This window comes from Gambusia affinis, linkage group LG16 (genome assembly GCF_019740435.1).
Source record: "Gambusia affinis linkage group LG16, SWU_Gaff_1.0, whole genome shotgun sequence".
Taxonomy (NCBI): Eukaryota; Metazoa; Chordata; class Actinopteri; order Cyprinodontiformes; family Poeciliidae; genus Gambusia; species Gambusia affinis.
In genome coordinates, this window is record NC_057883.1 from 14,338,903 (window position 1) to 14,359,117 (window position 20,215).

A 20,215-nucleotide genomic window follows, 5' to 3' on the forward strand; every position below is an offset into this window, starting at 1 on the left:
GTAAAGTAAAGAACCACAAAGAGATCTGAGGCAGAATGTGAAGATTGTTCTTTAGATTTATTTTAAGTCCTCCAGTGTCTTTTTACTTAATTAAATATACAATAAATATATCTCAGATAGATTATCAATAATGGTAATTCTTGATCAGACTGATTTCCAATTCCATTATTTTCTTGTAGATTATTATTTTTTTTTATTAAAGGGAATTTTTAAAGCTGATGAAAAATAAATCTTATTCTTAAGAAATACACAGAAATCTCAGTGCTTTGGTTATTTGTAATAGAGTTTGCTCATTAGATTAGTAAATAATTAATTATTCAAGCTAGTTGTAATAGATTGAGTCTGATTTATTTACGAACATAAATATAATTTAACACAGCGCCTCAATGCTATTTTACACACCTTTTAATGGTGTAAAATACCCATGCTATGTATTTTTAATCCTTTACTAAACTTAAACCAAGATTTCACCAATCATTTAGTCTAAACATTTACCAGTAAAAATTGTTTTAGTCCTTAGGGGTCTAAACTTCAACATTTCTGAAAATAAAAACACATAAGCACACACACCCCTACACACGTAGTCAACATGTTTATGAAACAACACTCAGCCCTCTTGGCCCCACCGCTATTACCCAATTACACTCGCCCTGCTTGTAATGATTGTGTGGTCTGAATGATAGCCAGCCTGTTTTGTTGTTTCTTACCACATTCCCTCTCATACACACAAGCATACACACGCATTCACACACGCACGCCGTCTGTTTGCATCTGGATGGATTTCCACTATAAGAATTACAAGTGAAGGCAGCGTCTCAGTTAGAAGGGAGTAGGGAATGTTTGAGGCTGAAACACGAGACTTTAATGATCTGGAGGGAATCCAAAAAACTCTTCGCCCCCACACCTCTTTTTTTTTTCTTTCCTTTCTCTTCACCCTCTCTTGTGAAACTTTGGCTGCCATGAGCCCTGCAGAATAAATGTGTTTGTGTGCCGAAGTAGCTGAGAAACAGAGTCAAGTCTCACTGTAAAGAGGGTGTCTTCGGGCGGAGGTGGAAGCCACAGTGGGTGGACACCCACACGAGACATTCCTGACTGACAGTGAGCTGTAAACAAACATGTCTTGGCTAAAGGGCTCCAAAGGTTTTCTTCGGAAGCAGAACGGAAAACGTTAAAATATGGACGATATTATGAGGCACTGACCACCAGCATTGTTGATTTTGGAATGGAATTTCTGCAACTCTGAGAAGTGGGGTATGTTTTTTTAGTCAGTCACCCAGAAATTAATAACATGACTGTGTAAAAAAAAAAAGAAAAAAAAAAAAAAGAAAAAAAAGAAGGTAAAACATTTGCATTGAAGCATTCAGATCAGACATAACAGCCTTTGAAAAGTAATAATATGGATTTGTGGGAAAAAGAAATTACAACCTCTTAGTTTTTACATATTAACATTGGTCAGTATCAGGGATAATTGTCTAATAAATGTCTGGTTTCAGTTGTATTTCTAACTGTAAGTGTGCAAATATGCATAGCCATTTCAGGATAAATATATATTGAACAGAGCTAAAGCTAAAATAGAAAAAAAAAACAACTGATGACATTACACCTGTGGCAGCAGTAGACATTTTCTCATGGTTTAACTGTAACCCAGCCTACTTTACAACAGTTTATAACTCTCTTAAACTCCCACCAAAGCTTTTGATTCAGGCCAACTTTCAGATAACTGAAACAATAAAAATCTTCTTGTCTTTCTACACTCAAACCATGACTGCAAGGCATCTAGTTCTTGAAACTGTGAGCAGGCCCATAACATAATGCCTCCGCCACCGTGCTTAAGAGCTGCATGAGGTGTTTGTGCTGATTTGCCGAGTTTACTTTTTGAACAGCTTAAAATTTTAATCTTTTTCTGCTTATGTATGAAATAAACAAAAGAGATCTGCTTAAGTGGAGAGATAAACAATGTCCATATTTCTATTATACCCTGATTAAACCCTAAAAACAAAGTAAAATCATACTTTCTGTAGTATGTAGAGTTAGACTGTGTCTTTAACATCCAGATAAGCCGTTATTTATCCCCTCTGCCACCTCATTTTATCCAAAGAAAAATCTTTGATGAATGTTCCTTGGATGTCTAGAGGGAACTTGTTTGAGTTGGCAATGGACATTGTTTGGGACAATGCACAGTAATTTGAGACAGCTGCAAAGTAAACCTCAGCACCAGAGGCAAACTGTTTCTATTATTGTTAACAACTATTCAGATGTAAAAGAAAACACACAAGTCTAAGTGCCAATAAGAAGTTTATTTAAATTCAGTCAATATTGTAAAAAAAAAAAAAAAAGAGCCATGAAATACCTCCGATATTTCTTTATACAAACTCTAGTTGCTTGAAATGATCTAAAAAAAAAATCCTTCCTGCTAAACATCTGCAGAGAAAACTAGTAAGGCCAACTGGAAAATGTTTCCTCAGAATTCAAACCAGGCCTGGTTTTCCTCAGAATTCTGACGATATGCAATAAATTTACATATTGAAATCAGAGCAATGAAAAAAAAACAATATTTACAATTCCTTTTTAAATCAGATTTGTTTTGTAACAAAAGTCTGAATAAGAAAGACAAAAACATGTGGCAAAGAGGAGAAAAGCATTTTGTTTCATCCACATTAAAGCACTTTCCAGAGCTACTTTATTTATGCGTACATTTGCTACTTCAGATCTGCCTTCATGCCGGAGGGAACGCGAAATGTGACCAGGTTCTAATTATCCCAACGCTCCTCAGTTCCTTTTTTACTTCATAAATATCTTCGGTTTTGCTTGACTTCAGTGTTGTCTCCTTCACCATGTACGTTATGAAGTAGCTGTTAATCTGCCTCTTTTTGGTTCAATGTGCATCACCTACATCAAGAAAAAAAAATCAACATGTTTCTTTGCTTTGACAAGAGCTTTTTTGAATTACTGCAGCAACAAGGCAATAAAAATACTTCACTATGAGCTACATGTGTTTGGATATTTCTAAATCTCAGGGTTTATTAGTCCTGAGACATTTCCTACAATTCTGAGCTGAGCTACTCCCCCCTAAATATTTGAGGCAACAAGGGGAAAAAAAAATAAATAAAAAAATAAAAAATCAAAGCATGCTTGCCAGTCTGTTACAATTTTTTTTTTTTTTATAACAAAGCATCTCTGCATTCCGGTTTGTATTATTTTCAGCTTCTAGTCTAACCCTGTTAAATACTGTAGGCAGAAACACTGAAGCTTCAACACTGCTCACAAGATTTCTGAATCAGCTGAAAATGAAAGGAAAAACACTTAAAGATTTCAGTTACAATCCAAGAAGAAAAAGAAGAATCTAATTTAATCTTCCAGAAACAAAGGCTTGTGACATTTCCTCTGCTGGCAGAGACGACGTCAACCGAAAGGTCACTTATCTAACTCTGAACATTGATATGCTCCGCTATAACGTGTCACACGTACAACAGTAAGTGAAGAACAAAAGCGATTAAATGATCAATGTGGAACAAGGGTGACCCCTGCTGATTCAACTAAGAGAAACCTTCATAAGACCAGAGGGGGAAACAACAACAGGATGAGCAGAGAAGGAAAAGAAGTCCAGAGTTTTTGTTTTCTTCTTTCTCGTAAAGGAGGCACATCAGTCCAGATGCTGAGGAGTGGAAGGTGTGGGGCAGTGAGAGAGGACGGGGGAGTGGGTTGGGGTTTTAGTGAGGAATGTGGGCCGTGAAGAGAGGTTTATTTGACCAGCCTCTTGGCTACATCTCCATAGGCGATCTCTATCTCCTTGTCACTGGGGCAGGTGTTGGTGAACTCTTCACGTGTGTAGGCGTTATTCAGGTACTTCCAGATGGACGTCATCTCTTTGGGAATGTCAAAGCCTCGGTACTTCTTAGTCACAACCTAAAAGAGAAATTTCAAAGTTCTCTTGAATAACCTTCAACATGGGACCAAGAACTGCAGGCAACTGAGATGAAGATGCAAATGTCTGGGGGTATTTTCAGTCTTCATACCCTCTAAAAACCCTTCATCACAGTCTGTTTAAACTTAAAAGTTATGATACATACTGCTGTGTGAGAAAAATTCCATCTTGCTCCCGAGGGGTTTAATCAGTTTCAGTAAAGTTCATCTAATATGACTCAAACTTGCTTAAACCATCAATGTTTACCTTAACTATGTGCAGTTTGGGCAGCAGGTTGCAGTCCGCCAGGGTCATTTCATCCCCGTCCAAGAACTTGCGGCTGGAGAACTTGATGTCCTCGATGCTGTTGTGGTCGATCTCGTCGGGCAGCGGGGAGCGAAGGTAGTCGTCCAGCTTCTGCAATGTCTTTAGCAGCCCACGCTCCAGAGCTGAACACAGCGACAGCAAACGGAAATCATTTCACTGCACCTGCTTAGGCTGTATGCTTTTCAACCACACGAGGGCAGCATGTATCAAGTAACATACAACATGTACATTAACTAAAAGATTGGTTTTATCGTATGCATTCTTGATTAGAAATTTCTTTTAGCAATATTCTGCATTCCGTTTGAATGGAAGGCAAATTCTACACAAAACACTTTTTATCATCTGTGATTGTTTAAGAAATTTTATTGTTAGAAAAAATTTGATGAATTTGAGGGAATGAAAGCTTCAGCGGTTCAACAGCTGCTATGTTTTAGAGCGCTTATCAGTGAACTATGAGATTCAGCCTCTCACTGTTGACACAGCCCTCGTGGCTCTCGTCTAATCTCACTATAGATCAATATTTTCCCAAGGCGGAGCACAGGCAGCTGAAGCGAGATATGGACTTCTCCATAAAGATCCGTAACAAGAAACCTAGCCTAGATTAAGCAACCCCTAAAAGATTTGATATTCTAATCTGTAGTCTCACTGAGAGAAGCTTTACTTTGCAGGGTTAATGTAAAATAACAGGGAGGAGGAGACTGTGGGCACTGGCTAATGAGGGTTTTTTTCTGGAAAGCTCCAGGTGAGATGAGGAGTGACACAAGAGGAGGCAGCAGAACAAAAGAGCTGTGTTCCTGAATCAGGGCAGAATCCGCCAATCAGGGCAGGGCTACAAAGGTTGCCTAGCGACCAGACAGCACTCCCTACACAGCTGAAAGGTATCCATGATGCAGTTAATCTTACACACCTGTGTGAGAATGCAAGCGTGAAAGACAAATACAAGTCATTTACCCTCGTTTGCGTCTGGCTTGGAGTTCTTGATGTAGGCAGAAAACTTGGCAAAGATGTCCATGCCGGCTGTGTTAGACTCGGGGTGTTTGGCACCAAGCTTGATGTACCTAAAAAAAAATAAAAAAAACAGAAAATAAAACAAAGTCTGTGCTTTGCCAAAGGAGAATATTTTTGTCATTATAGCAATTACAACAGAAATAGCAAAGAAACAATCTTCAGTTGCTCAAAAAAACCCTAAAATCATGATTAAGGCAATGTAATCTATAGTCTAAAAGTAATGTACCCATGTAGAGCATAAAACTAACTGCACATCATCCTGGTGAAATTAAGGTGGTTTATGCTTTTCTTCAACGTTAACAGGCCAGATGGATGCAGCCAAATACAAAGCAACTATGGAACGAAGCTGAGAAGGACTTCAGATAAATGTAGGTTTATCACACAAGACAAACCTCAACATGCAACCAGATCAAAAGATATAACGATGTAGACTAAAGCAGATCCATGCGCTGAAATGGCTCCCTTGAACTCTAAACTTAAATTCAGTAGAGAATCAGTGACCAGACCTGAGATATACTGGTCAAACGCACTCACACACACTTCATACAACTGAAAGATGGTCAAACACTCCTGTCTACAAAAAAGCTGGGAAGTTGTGATTTTACTAGTAAATTACATTTTAAAGCATGTATAGTTTTATTTTTATTTAACAATTATGGGCTATTTTGTGATTGTGTATCACATGAAATCTATCCAGTGGCTTTCACTCAAAAACAGACTGGTACACCAAAATTTGCTTTCAATTCATTCATTAAACTTAAAGCAGTCAGCACTCACAAAAAAATAGTGACCCAAACTTCATTCTTTTTGCTGAAAAAGAGACTTTTTCCTTCTGTTTTTCAAATCGAGCCCAGAATAATTTGCAAACTTGTTGCCTCTTTTTTAAATAAAAGGCAAACATTCAAAAAACCTTTTGGACATGTAGTGATTCACATTTCCTACAAATAAATCCAACTACTTGTTTTAATAAAATACTGCAAGCCTAATTTATTGTTGATGCTAAAACATTTGGACACCGCTGGTGTAAATCCCTTTTTCTAGACACATTATGGCAGAATTCCCTAACTGACTCAAGTTGAGGCCTCCACTCCCGTTTTATGTTCAGTGTTATGACTGTAATTTGGTGCATAGGTGTGGTGTGCTATTATAATATGGGCCAGAAAGGACTCACTTGGGTGGGCTGAGAACATCCTCCAGGAACTCCTCGATCTTGTTGACATCAGTTTTGACCTCGCCATTAAACGTGATGAAGGGCGGGTGCGTGCCGGGAGCCAGGTTCTGGAGGTCTGCGGGCTTCCTGTGAAAACAAGACCATTCGATTCAGTCAAAGCTGTTTTTTTGTTTTTTTTGTTTTTTTAAACCAAGCCGTCCAGACATTTCTCCCACTGCAGCTCCAGCTGCTGTCTCTCTAACCAAGTGTTGTGCACTTGTGTGTGTTCTCCATTCTCCGGCCTTCGCAGCCAGCACATTCTGTACCAGATGGCAGGCAGATGAGGCCGAGACACAAACAGAAATGAGCATGTGCTGAATGAGGAGTGTGAACACAAGTGAGTGGTCAAACACAAACAGCCTGTTAAATCCTCTCGCTACAAAAGCAACACAAAACACAGCAACGATGTTGCTGGGGGCTACAAAAACAAACGTCCACAGATCCTCAATGTTTTCATTGTGACAACGGTGGCTGCAGTTTGAGAAAAGCCATTTAAGGGCAAAGAAAAAAAAGGGGAAATGACCTCAACTCTTTGGCATGTTAACGGGGTGTGGTACAGTCCCCAAGTGATATCACCGAGGAGCGGGTAAAGAGGTGCCCTCACAGTCCAGGAGAGCAAAAACATGTTGACCAATCAGAAGGTTGAGAAATTCCAAAGAATTGTTATTAATAAATGTAAAACATGTTTTTCCAGGGAAACGAGTTCAACATGGCCTCCACTACTGGTTAAATTCTACAGTAAAACCACCATAAACAAAAACATGCATTTCATGTTAGTTCAAAAGGCTCCAAATGACAAAAAAAGGCACATTTATGAGCTATTCATTCTAAAAACAAAAATATAGCAACAAGAAAGAATTACAACTGAATGGAAGGGGAAAAGAAGGTAAAATAAATAGTGAGCAACATCACCTTTGAACTAATTGTGAATGTGCAGGCATGCGAGTAAAGCCTGACAAATAACCAAATAGGCATGGCTTTAACTTCTAGCACACTTTTTGAGATTCAAATTCCAGAGGTTTTGGTTGAACTTTTGAGTTAAATTATATGAATGACAAAATGGTGGATGAATGGAATAAGAAATTGATGGAAAGGTGGAGGAATTAATTAACAATCTAAACAGAGAGATAGATAGGATGGATGGAAAAAAATGGATAGATTGGCTTAGGAACCAAGAGGAATGTGACTCAAAGTTACATTGTTTTTTTTTGAGGGTCCCAATCATATTTCTATTCATGAACTATTCTTATTTCCCCAATCATATTTCTATTGCCATATAAGCAAACAACATTTCAAAACAAAGTGGCAAAAATACGTAGAAGACATAAATCATCCATTATAACCCTGGACGGAGGTGAAGATAATCGGGACCCTGGAAAAAGTACATGTTCCTGAATCTGGGCAGCAAAACTAAAGAAAAACTCAGAAGTTCACTGTTTTCTTATCCAAGTGGTTGGAAAACATGTTCCACACCAAACAGGAAGGGAGTCAAGTCAATGAGCTTTAAATAGCTTGTCTGGAGCCAATATGTTTATTTTTTTTTTTCATTTTCTATAGCTTGGGAAGGGGTCATGGGAAAACCAAACAAGGAGTGAGGAAGCAGCGAGCGTGTTAAAGGGTGGATCAAACAGCTCCACTCAGGAAGAAATCAAAAAGATGGAAGAAAGCATTTTGTCTGAAATTAAGCAAAGGTTTAAAAACAAGCAGGCCTCACCTTTTCAGATCCACCGTGGTGACGTTAAAGACGACTCCTTTAAGCCAGAGTATCATGAAGAGCCTCTGAGAGAAGGGGCAGTTTCCGATGCTCTCGCCGTCGCTTCCCGCCTTCAACAAACAGAGTGAGAGTTAGAAAAGCAGAAGAATAACCAAACAACTTCACGGACCTTTCTTTAGAAAGAAGAGGACATAATGGGTAAAAAAAAAACCTGATTTAATCGCTAGGACCATGGAAACCCTAACAGTTAAGATCGAAGCATCTTTGAATGCACTTGACTTGAATTTTAGGGCTGCAATAATTCGACAAGTAGAGACCATATCTCTGTTACACACCCTTTTCAAAGTTCACAGCATTTCACTTCACTCCCTCCCTATGTGAGGGTCTGTTTCAGACAATGATTCTTTCAGTCTCTCTGCCTCAAAAAAGATAAGTAGGAGTGAAGCGCTCGACACCGACTCTTAAGTCCTAAAGACTTCAGCACATTTTCCTCTTCATCAATCTGCAAAAACACTTCAGAGTAACGGGAAACTTAAGAATGAGACTTTTTTTTCTTAAGTAAGCCTGCGCAAACAAGAGCTGGGTGATTAATCGAAACAAACTCTTTCAGTCTGATGAATATTGTTTAACGACGGGATCAAAACAAACCGGGGGCTTGAGAAAATCAAAGCTAGCCAGTCACAAAGAGTTTGTTTTCTTTGAAATAAATGTCTGAATGATCTGCCCTACAAAAGAGAAAAGTTAAAAGCAGTGATTTGTTTTCTCCTTCACACCAAACAATAATCACAAATAGACAAACCTTCAGAGCAGAAAGAGCTTTACCCGAGGTATCCTAATAAAATCTTCTAATATGCACATTTAGATAAATACCAATATCAAATTTAACAGCCTGAAATTACAGAAGTCTTAAAAAACACCGTATATAACTCCAGACCAATTTAAAAAAAAATAAAAAAATCTGAAAAAGGTTTTTAATACAGAAATGCGAGCCTAAATATTTACGAGGAAGACTGATGACTCTCTCTACAAGGAGGTTAAGCAACAGACAATCATTGCTCTTTTCAGAGTGCTGTATTCAAGCATGTCAATGGAAAGTTAAGTGAAAGGAAGAAAAGTGGTGGGAAAACATGCACTTAGTAGCAGTCAGTTCTTCAAGAGAGTACAGAGGTTTAGGTTGGACATGGACTAGACCAGTCACATGTTAAGTCACACCTGGACCAGATGCCTCATCAGAACTGTCTTACATGATCTGAGGAGAAAAAGGATCCAGTTCTTGCTTGGCGTTTCAAACTCTATTCAGATTAATATAAATTGTGCATTTCACTTGGAAATCAAGGAAGATGAGTCTGAATAAGCACTTTGAAACTTTTCTGTATCCACAACACAAAAGCAGATTTTCTTTTACAGCACGACTTGCACTGCTGAATGTACCAACACCTGGTTAACGATCGTCTCATCAATGTTCTTGTCCGACAAGAACATTTCTCTGATTTAAACACCACAGGAATCATTGTGGAGAGGAACATAAGGCGCCAGACTCAGCAGTGCTGAGAAGCTGGAAGTGCTATAAAAGCAACCTAATCTTCCTGAACGTCTCAGCTGAGCCGCAGCCCTAACAACTCCAAATCAGGCCGAACTGATAAAGTAAATCCTGCAGAACCAAGTACAGCATGCCTTCACTCTTTTCTTTAACCAATTTAGAAAATGTCTTATTTAAATTGAATAAAATGAATAACGTCCTATTTTCAAAGTTGAACAACACAAAGGTGAAAGTTCCATATTTATTTTGCAGGCTGCTGGGTGTTTGTGCATGTAAAGCAGTTCTGTAACTCTGTCCATCAGTTCTGCAGTGCACAAGCTGAGGTCATTTGAATGCTGATGCCCTGGAATATATTCATTATGGTAGAGCTGCAGAACTCTGCATTCCTCTTTCTCTCTTCAGTTCTCCTTAAGGTGGTTTCACGTCGTTAAGAAACGGCAAAAATCATGCAAAGCGGGCCAAAAGATAATACTCATAGTTATTCTAGGACAAATTTGAAGCGAGAATTAAGACTGATTAAAATCAGTTAACATCTTAGATAAACACTTTCCTATCAGAGATGCAGGTCTGATCTGTGGACAATAGAGGACTTTGTTCCAACCAAACCCAGCATGGTTTTGCTCATGTGGACAGACTTGCTGCTGTTGTCCTCTGTGTGACGCCCTGTGGGATGGCTCTGTTTGAACTGTCTGCTGGCTCCCATTGTACAGCGGCTGTCCTCTCCCTTTCCCTTTTTGAATTCAGTATCTGCAACGCTGGGATTAAATCCCACAGCCGTTATTTGGTAAATGAAATTCCCCTCAAGCGTTTGCATGATCAGCTCCAGAATAAAGCTGCGGCCTCGGGGTAGTCAGACCTGTGTTAGGATCAGCGGGATGAATGTCTCCCAGGGCAGCACCTACAGAGAAGCATTCAGGTCTAGATCAAGGGTGGAAACGCGACACAGCAACTGTTCCCATAGCAATGCCCGGAACATATGACATGGAAAGAAGAGCTTCCACTATGCAGAGGAAGAATTACACAGGTGAACTGTCTGAAGCACGCTCTTTATCAGTGATAAAATGGAAAGCACATGACAAAATGACATTTGTAAATCAAAAGAGGGTTCACTGTAATTCAAGATACAGAGCAGCTTTAAAATAGAGTTCACATGAGCCACTGTGATCGAGAAGGAGGGCACAGCAGGCCTGAGAAAGAAACTGCACCGTTTTCTTCCTTGTTCTCAGTAAAGCGGCAGACAGCAGCTCTGCCAGGAGAGATGGGCAGCATGATGAGAGCCAGAGACGTTACAGGAAGCCAGGAGGAAATTAAGCATCAAATGTTTTGATAAACATGAAGGAGTGCGAGAGGTAATGGATGCTTTAAATGGGAATGAAAGGAAGAAGTTAGATAGCAAGCTCTACAAGCAATGTGCTCTTTGGCTAATAGCCCTCTTCTTCTTCCTTCTCTTCCCTTTTAATCCCTTCTCCCCTCATCCTGGGCCCCTCTGTGGAGTTGGGGGGGGTTGGGCATTTGGAAAGAAGGGAGAAACTATTCCTGAAATGTCCTGTTGCACCCCCCCAACCAGGATGCCTTCCTTAGTTTAGGAAGTAATACTGGGAGAGAAGTGTTTTACTGTACAGAACAGCAGAATGATATTGTCCTCAGCATTGGCATTAAAAGGTTCGGGTTAGAAAATTCATAATCCATAAGAGGTTTGGGAAGCCTTGTAAACAGTGTCCGCCTTCATCCTACTAACATGTTCCAGAGTTTGACATTTAGGAGAAAGTTACTGGAGAGACTTCTGTAACACACCAGTACAAAGCACGGCTTGTTTGTCAAGATTTAGATCATATTTTAGTAAGAGGAATAAAAAAAAAAAACACAAATAAAACTCATGCACATGAATAAGTTATGTACCCATAGAAGGCAAAGCACATGAATTGGCAAAGGTGTAGCTTTTCCAAATAGGGCTGCTATTCTGATGATTATTCGGGGGGAAAAAAAACCCCTTAGCATATTATGCAGATTTTTTTTATTTGTTATGCGATATTATAAATAAATTAAACATGTAAATAAATACATACCTTGCTACTTTATATGAGCATTTGACTGCTAAAAATGTATTAACAGCATTCATTTAGTGTACACTTCTGCAGCTGATAAAATACTAACATCAATATGTGAAAAGCTGAGCCCTTTCTGTTGGACTTGACATCAATACAGTGTAGATCTGATCTGTTGATTATGTTTTGAATTAACCGATAAATAATTGGATAGCTATAGGTGTTTAATAGGAGATTCTTTTTACTTAATTTCAACTGGGTAAGGCTAAACCTATGCCACTCGACCAGTTCACAGAAGATAAGAAATAGTTAAATGTTTTTTTACTTAAATGTATGTTTTTTCAATAGTTTTGCCTTAGCTGTTGCTGTGTGTGTTTTTCTAAGCAAATTAGCTTTTTCAGTCTGTATGCTCCAGTTAATGATTAATCGATTACTAAATTAGTTGCTGATTATTTCAATAATAATCATCACAATTAATCATTTCAGTCCTATTTCAAATTAATTCAATTGATTTCTTAAAGCATGTAGGAACATTTACTAGTGACAACTGTACTCATTTGTTTTCCCCACTATTAGAAATGTCCATCTGCTGTACACATATTTAACTAATTTGGAAAAAAATTAAAATAAAATCTGAAACAGGAAGTAAGAATCAGCTGACTTTTGCAAACAGCAGAGAGAAAAGTCAACAGATTCCAAACACACACACCGTTGCAGTGGAGGGTGTGAGTGTGAGGTATCTAGGAGATGATGGCCTGGTCAGTGAGGCCAATCCAAAGTACTCAGGATGTGGCAGGGTATGCCCTTCCAGGCACCAAGTCCAAGCCCATAACATTTTACAAAGATAAAATACCAGCTCGACATTCCATTTCTAGAACGGTGACGCGACAATATTCTACAATAATGAATCCTGGCACAGTCTGCTCAGCCTCTGGTATGGAAAGCTAATTTTAGTAATGTGGCGGCCCGTGCAGCTCCCCTCCCCGACACACTTCTTTTTCTAAATTGGTTGGACTGCTCTGAAGGTTCAAGCCGCACTTGACCAAATAAGGAACTGACAATGTAACGAGTGCCACAGCTTCCCTCCTGATGCTTTCACACAGTGGGAATGCAGCCATGGAAACCTGAAGGGCAACGCCTCTCGAGGCGTTCTGAAAACGTCTCCAGAGTTGGTGGGTGACTAAAATAAACCCTGACTACATATGAAATGAACAACTCTGACATAATTACAGAGCTTGTACTGGAATTTTGTTCACTTTATAGATAGAAAAAAAACTAAGTGTGATAATTACTCATGGGCCATATTTTTTTAATCATTCAGCACCTTGCAAAATTATGCACACCTCTTTGAATGCTTTCATACTTTGTGAAGCTGGGATTTTATATGATACACGATATACGTGATATGATAAGGTAGTGCATGTTAAGATCACTATGCTGCTCCTGTGCATTAACAGAATCTCCCAGCTTTGAATTATTTTAATAACAGAAAGCTAAATACACTTCAGATTTGTTATCTAAACATTGTTCCACATTACAATAACATTCTAATTTTCGCTGACTTATCATAAAACTGAAGAATATAGAAGTTTCTGATTAACAAGTAAGAAAATCTGAAAAAGTTTAAGGGCTATGCCTACTTTTTCAAGGCATTAGAGACAAAAAAAATCTTTAAGGGTAAAAAAGTGAGGTTTGGCCTTATGAGTGAATGACTCAGACTGGACTGGGTGGGTAATGAGTCCTGACCACAGTCAGAAAAATGAGTGTACACAGTAGTCATTTTCAGCTGGAATATGGGAACACCAACACATCTTTAGTCTGACTCTGACTCAGGCTGCCGTCACTCTGTGGAAAACTCAGAACATTCCAGTTAGTTGTTTGACTACTGCCCTGGATTAGTCCATAAAAATCAATGGATTTTTGTGGAAACTTTGACCCTGAAGACTAAAAAAAAAACCTTTGAGCAGAAATGAAGGGAACATAAAGGTAAAACAGGAGGTAAATGTTTCATCTTCACAGCTGGAAACCAGTCCATAATTCCAGTGTTAGTATCCCGATTGATGCCACAGAAACTCTGGTTTTATCAACCGTGCTGGACAGACAGAGGCCAAACTGACGTGCCAAAAATTTGCCTCCCAGATCATCTGCTACATCTTGCTTTTCCCTATAACACCATAAATAATCAAATATGCAAAGCAACAGCTCATGCTCCAGTCTGCAAGTTTGAATAGGTCAGTACATAGACTATTTTTATGCATCTTACTGTCCTTTTCTATCAACTAGTGTTGTATTTCTAATTTCCATACAGTATGAAAATACTTTATTTCAAGCCTATCAAAAGGTCTCAAAGGTATGATCAACATTCTTTGCTAAAAAAAAACAAAAAAAACCCACACAAATTCTTTTTTTTAACTCCATTTCTTTTCAGCAGATGAACTGTGAATACATAGCAAGAAAACAACACAAGTTACTCTCACGTTCAGCTTATTATTTCATGAGAATGCTCTAATCCTGAATGTTTTACCTCCAGATGTTGAACTTGTAAAAATGCAGGCTAAAAGTTTGCGTTTTGGTCATTTTTGTCTCTCTTCCACATATCTGTGGTTACAATCAACATTCTCTTTAGCTGAATAATAGCACAAAAGTTTTTGTCTTTGTGTTTTACTACCACAGGAAATGACCACAACAGACGCACTCATCCTCAGATTAGCTGATGAAATGTAAAAGGATGGAAATAAGTTTGAAACTTAAAGCTTCAAAATTGATTACGATTTGACTTAATTTTTATACATATATGTTTGAAAGTTTAAGAAAAAACTTGACAAACTCATGCATCAAACTGGCTGCATCGTACATCAAATGGTAAACAGAGAATGGTAGACCCATATACTGTTAGTACAATGAAGCTAAACTATATAGATATTGTACATCTATTGTCTATTCTTGCATTAAGACAATCTCTTTTGTTGGTATCCAAACAACACCAGATCTTATTTCACAGGCACAACTAACCTTGTTGATGTGGTCAAGAAGAGGTGTGTTTATTTAAGGACATGAACACAAATTAGTTTTGGTCTAATAGAAATTAAAGGGACTTGCTTCTGCAGCACCTGTCCAAATTGGTGTAATAACACACCAGCAGATCGATTAGGCCAGCAGCCAGAGACTCAGTCAACCAGACAGAAGCAGCAGCTCACGGCCGTGCTGCAGAAGCAAATTCACAAAGCGTAAACAACACACAGCAATACTCTGTGACTAACTTGTGAGACAAGACATTAATCTTTGTCCTCTAAACTCATAATGCTGACAGATGAATAAACTGTTTTATTGATTTACGAATAAGTAGAAAATGGTTGCTGAGAATGAGACGAAGAATAGCTTAAAACAGAAAAATAAGACACCAGTCGGCCTTGGATGTCATTAAAGGAAGTAAAGAGAACTGTGCCACTTTGCTTACTGAAGAAGATCTTTGTGTTTCCATAAAACCGGCAAATCACAAGGCGTGTCTGACCGTCACATGTTGCAACAGATAGCACACCACTGGAGCAACTGTCCCTTGGGTCTCACAGTAAATCTCACAGGACAGAGATTTTCTGAGCGTTAATGTTTACCATGAGGTTCATAAATAGAGACGATAAAATTAAATCCGACTGGGAGCCCCGTCTTCATTGACGGCAACAGAAACGCTAAGTTGTTGTCAGCTTCAATGGTTCCCATGGGACCATCCCAGAGGACACGCACAAACACAGATGGGCTCTTCTGCCATCCAGACCTACAAGCACTTCTTAGAGCACATTTACTGGCAGCAGGCTGGAAGTCTGGAGGCAGCAGCAGAAGGCTTTCCAACCCTAATGTGTGACCCTGGCACGGTCTCGGCGTGCAGACGGAGATAAGGACTGCCTGTTTCCCAGACTCATCAGTATTCTGCTCATTTCCATTCAGTCAGGTCGGATGGAGGCGGAGAGCGTTTCTAAATTAGCAACAGTAACTGTTAAAAATATGCCTACGGTACCCTTTGAACTTTTCTTTTTTAAATAAACATTTTGTCCCATCACAAACTTTTATCTATATCATTAGCGCTGCATGTGACAGACAAAATTGCACATAAATGGGGGAAAAAAAAAAAATCATTGATGGTTTTATTAAAAATGGGAAGCGTGTCATTCATTTAGCCTCTTAAATCAATACTAATAAATAAGCCACCTTCACCACAAGTCATATAATCAGTAAATATTGTCCACCTGTGTGTAGTTTCTCTGAATCCATATCCAAGTCGAATACATCCACATAAACTGAAGGGCTGGGCAAAGGGGAAAAGTAAAAAAAAACAAACAAACAAACAAAACATTTTGACGTTTATAGTTGTAAAAGGACCCCATTAGACACATGCTACATTTAACACATGGAGACTATCACCACACAAAGTGACACTTGATGAAGGTTATCTACTTGACGTTTCAATGAGTGGAGGTGCCAAGTAAAACAGACGAGCAGACGACAGGAAGTCAACGTCCAGCAGGAGGATACTACTGAAACCAAAATGTTATCTAATCTTTTGATGAGGTCAACATTGGACCGCCCCACTTACAAAGCCATTATATCATAGGCATGTGCAATTCAAAGCTATAAAAACCAGCAATCATGAGAACAGTGTGAAATGCTACCATGGCAATGTGAACATTGTTGTTGCTATAAACAAGGGCAGGTAGAAAGAAAGGCAAGAACAAAATATTGTCAATCTGGGGCCGTCAGCTTCTTCTAAAAGGTAAACAAGTGAAGCTGTTCATAAAGAGCTTATGACGAGTCTTTTTTCTGGAAAGATGATTAGTCAACTTGGAAATTTCACAGTAATCTGACAGGTAAGACTTCGCACTGCATGAAGAACTTACTGAACCCCAACTTACAGTAATGTGCCTATGGCAACCTGTGTGTCTCTGCTATTGTCTCCCATTACTGGGTTTAATGCAGCAAAGTGAGAACAACCTCATCAATAATACATGCAGGCCACTGCAGCTCCGAAAACAACAACAACAAAAAAGATACACATTGCAAAAATTTTTTTGGACTGCATGGACCAAAGAGGGAGAGGCAGATGACAAAAGTTGGCCACAGTTCTAAACCTTTGAGACCAAGAGATGATGCAACCTCTACTCCAAGATGTGAAATCAGAAATAAAGAGAGGGTTAAGCTTGTTGCTTAGTTCCAATAACACAGTCTTGCCTTTAGACAGTTTTTCCTCAATGTTGCCATGGAAGTCTGCCACCTCAGTAAACACTAAAACTTAAAAGTATGGACATACTGGCAGACATTTAAAAAATGTTTGGACCTTTTCCAACCTGATCTGCTTTGTCCTTCAGACAAAAAAAAGGAGGAAAAAAGCTGCAGTGCAGCTTTGAACAAGCTGCAGTGTTTGCATGAACACTGCAGGCACATTCCACATCTAATTTGTCAGATTTCACATCAAACCTACTGCAACATTTGTTTACTAGCTCACATTTTACTCACCTTTCCTTTCAGTAAAATACAGAAAACAGTTTGATAGGCTGTTTGTCAAAGCAACATGAATTGATGGATGGTCAATGCAAAACATTCACAGAAAACATCTGAGAAGAGACGGGTATAAAATAAAAAAATAAAAAAAAGAGGTGAAAAGAGCATCACCTGGTCAATTTGGATTTGATGGCATGTGGTGCTCATATTCTTAGTTCATTATAATATGTTTCAGTTTAAATATTTCCCATTGCACGTTTTGGAAGATTATTATGGGCACCTCCCTTTGGAGGTTTTACAGATGCTGAAGAGAGCACTTATTCTTTCTGAGCTGGGAATGCCAGCAATCCCCCAGAATGAACTGGAGTGTGTGATGGAGGTGGCTGGGAACTGTTAACCCTCAATCCAAACCCAAATAAGCGTAAGAAAATGGATGGGTGGATGTATTTCTGTTTTGATTAGCCTCTGTGAAGCAAAAAACATTTCTCATGTAGTTATTTGTTTATTCGATGCTTTACGTTCACCCCGTAAAGTGGTTGGTACAAGAGTTTTAATGCTGCAAAAACTAAATAAGAAGAACCACTTTAACATGAGATTTCCTAAAGTTGCAAACCAACAACCTCTCTCAATGCAGGACCACCTCCCACTACCCCAACCCCCTTTCATTCCCCCTTTTTCTCCCCCCTTTTACTATTTTCCCGCCCTGGAAAGGAACACATGCTAAAGAAAGAAAACAACCATTCACAAGTCCTCACCATCATCATGGTCACTGATGAGGCAGAGCTGCATGAACTGGCCTCAACGCAGCAGGCCTGAACAACTAGTATAGAAGAATATAGAAAACGCGTATTCAAGTAGACAGGCTGCATTACAACAAAAACTACAATCTCACCAATTTTGTGTTAAAACAAAACCAGCTTCCCTTTAAACAAAACAAGTAGGGGACTTCACGGACTACCTGATGCCCATAATCCAAAACATTTAATTAACACAACTGATTTCCAACACAATCAACTGCTTTAGAACACGACACCTTTCAGGAATAAACGCAGCACAATGAAAATGGTACAAAGCATAATTCCCATTGTTTAGTTGATCAACCCAGACTGACCGCAGTGAGCCTTTGTTAGCGCCCCGTTTCCAATTTATGTCCCCACCTTTGCGGATAAAAACCTACATCCACCCTGGCTAACACTCTGCAGACTCCACCTGGCTCCAGTTATTTAATATGAATATGTATTTAAACAGGCAAAAACACTTGGCATGTCACAACGCCAAAAAAAAAAAAAAGTCCTCCAACCGAGACATAGCTAAAACAAAACGTTTGAACAACAAAAAACACTTGAATGTATTAACAAGATTTTTGCTTTCAAACGCGTTAATGAGACTTAAATAATCAAAGTGCTCACTGAAATTACTGTAGCAATGAGTCTTCGCTGTAAAAAAAACTTCTACTTGTACTGCAGTCTTACCTTGACAAAAAGCTCGATAACGGGTTCATTGTCCGCCTTTACTCCGTTCTGTGGCACGGACAATGACATTGTGGCTGCTTCTCTTAGTTTTAGGGCAAAAATGACTTTTTCCCCCTTGCTACCACGCCCGAATCAGTTCGGTTCTTTCCCCCCCACCACTTCTTTTCCCCCCCCTCTTTCTTTTGGTAATTTTAGCACCAAAACCTCGTGGATATTTTCTTCCCCTCCGAGGAGGAGCGGCAGTTAGAAGCAGACAAAAGCGAACAAGGAGAAAAAGGACAGCGGGGTCTACCAAGTACAACTGTTTCAACGTCCACTAAGCTAACGTAGCTACAAAACTAACGTTAAAGCGCGAAACTATCGCCGTTGGTCTTGTGTGGAGAACGATGATGGCTCAGGGTGGGAAGAAGCAACGGGAATACTTAGCAGCGTGATGTCATTCAGAAATGTGGGAGGGAGGTGAAGCTTGGGCTGAAGATGGTGATCCCTCGGAGCCGCTTGGTGGCTGGCTGCAGAGGAACGATGGGTATGGCAAGCTAATTTACCACATGATAGTTATTCATATTACATTGAATCCTGGGAAAAGCAAAGTTCAGAATTCCCCATATTCCTGACATTTTGACTTTAAATTACCTTTTGAAAAATTAAGTTACATTTTTTAAACGGCACGTCAATAATTAGCTATACTCTTGCACAATCAGCAGAAAAATCTTTTATTGACATTACAGCAATGAAACCCTCCCGATAAGTTTTTATCCCCCAAGAACCAAAACCTCCCAGGAACTGATGTAATCTGTTCAAAATACTTCTTTTACTGACTTGAAGAGCTATTTGTGGAGAAGGACCAGGGTATCTGAGGACTACTGCATCAAATCAGGGACTGCTGCTGAATGATCCCCCAGACTAATCTGAAAAACAGATCATTCTGTTTAGTGACCTCCAGACTCTGGAACTCTCTTCCTTTCAACTCAGTGGTCTCTTTAAGAAGTTACAAACTTATCTTCATTCAGAAGATGGATGATCTTCTTCCGCTTATCCGGGGTCGGGTCGCGGGGGTAGCAGCTTCAAACCTATCTTTTTAAATATATTTAATTTTACAAATAACTTGTTTTATGCATTGTTGGCTCAAGCTGTTGTATTATCTTGTTGAGAAGCACTTTGCAATGTTTGTCTTGAAATATGTTATATAGTTTTACTTGCTCACATTTGATCAAAAGTGAGCAAGTTAAAAAAAGAAAAAAGAAGTGCACGGTGATGACTGCATGGCCACTCCATGAATCCCCCTGCTGGGTGCCATGGCTCAATCAGACCTCTGCTGGGAGATGCTGTGCCTTTCTTTTACTTGGTATCAGATCGATACCAAAAGGAACCCAGTAAGTCGTGGCAGAGGGGTGTTTGTACTTAGCCACATTCAACATCTATGTGCTATAACTTTTCAAAACTTATGGAGCCGTGCTTTGTTTTACACTTAGCCAATCATACTCCTTTAAAACACGAGTGACAAA

The 20,215-nt window shown here is 39.2% G+C and overlaps 1 protein-coding gene across 1 annotated transcript; it reads right to left on the reverse strand.

Annotated features, from left to right (window-relative positions):
• Positions 1-2,276: 2,276 nt before the first annotated feature.
• clic4 (chloride intracellular channel 4) lies at positions 2,277-19,222 on the reverse strand. The gene is made up of 6 exons (XM_044142489.1): positions 18,711-19,222; positions 8,164-8,273; positions 6,411-6,536; positions 5,183-5,289; positions 4,172-4,353; positions 2,277-3,906 (listed from the first exon to the last, which is right to left on the reverse strand). Exons 1-6 carry the CDS (start codon positions 18,777-18,779, stop codon positions 3,742-3,744), a joined length of 759 nt encoding a protein of 252 aa, XP_043998424.1. The 5' UTR covers positions 18,780-19,222; the 3' UTR covers positions 2,277-3,741.
• Between the last annotated feature and the right edge of the window lie 993 nt (positions 19,223-20,215).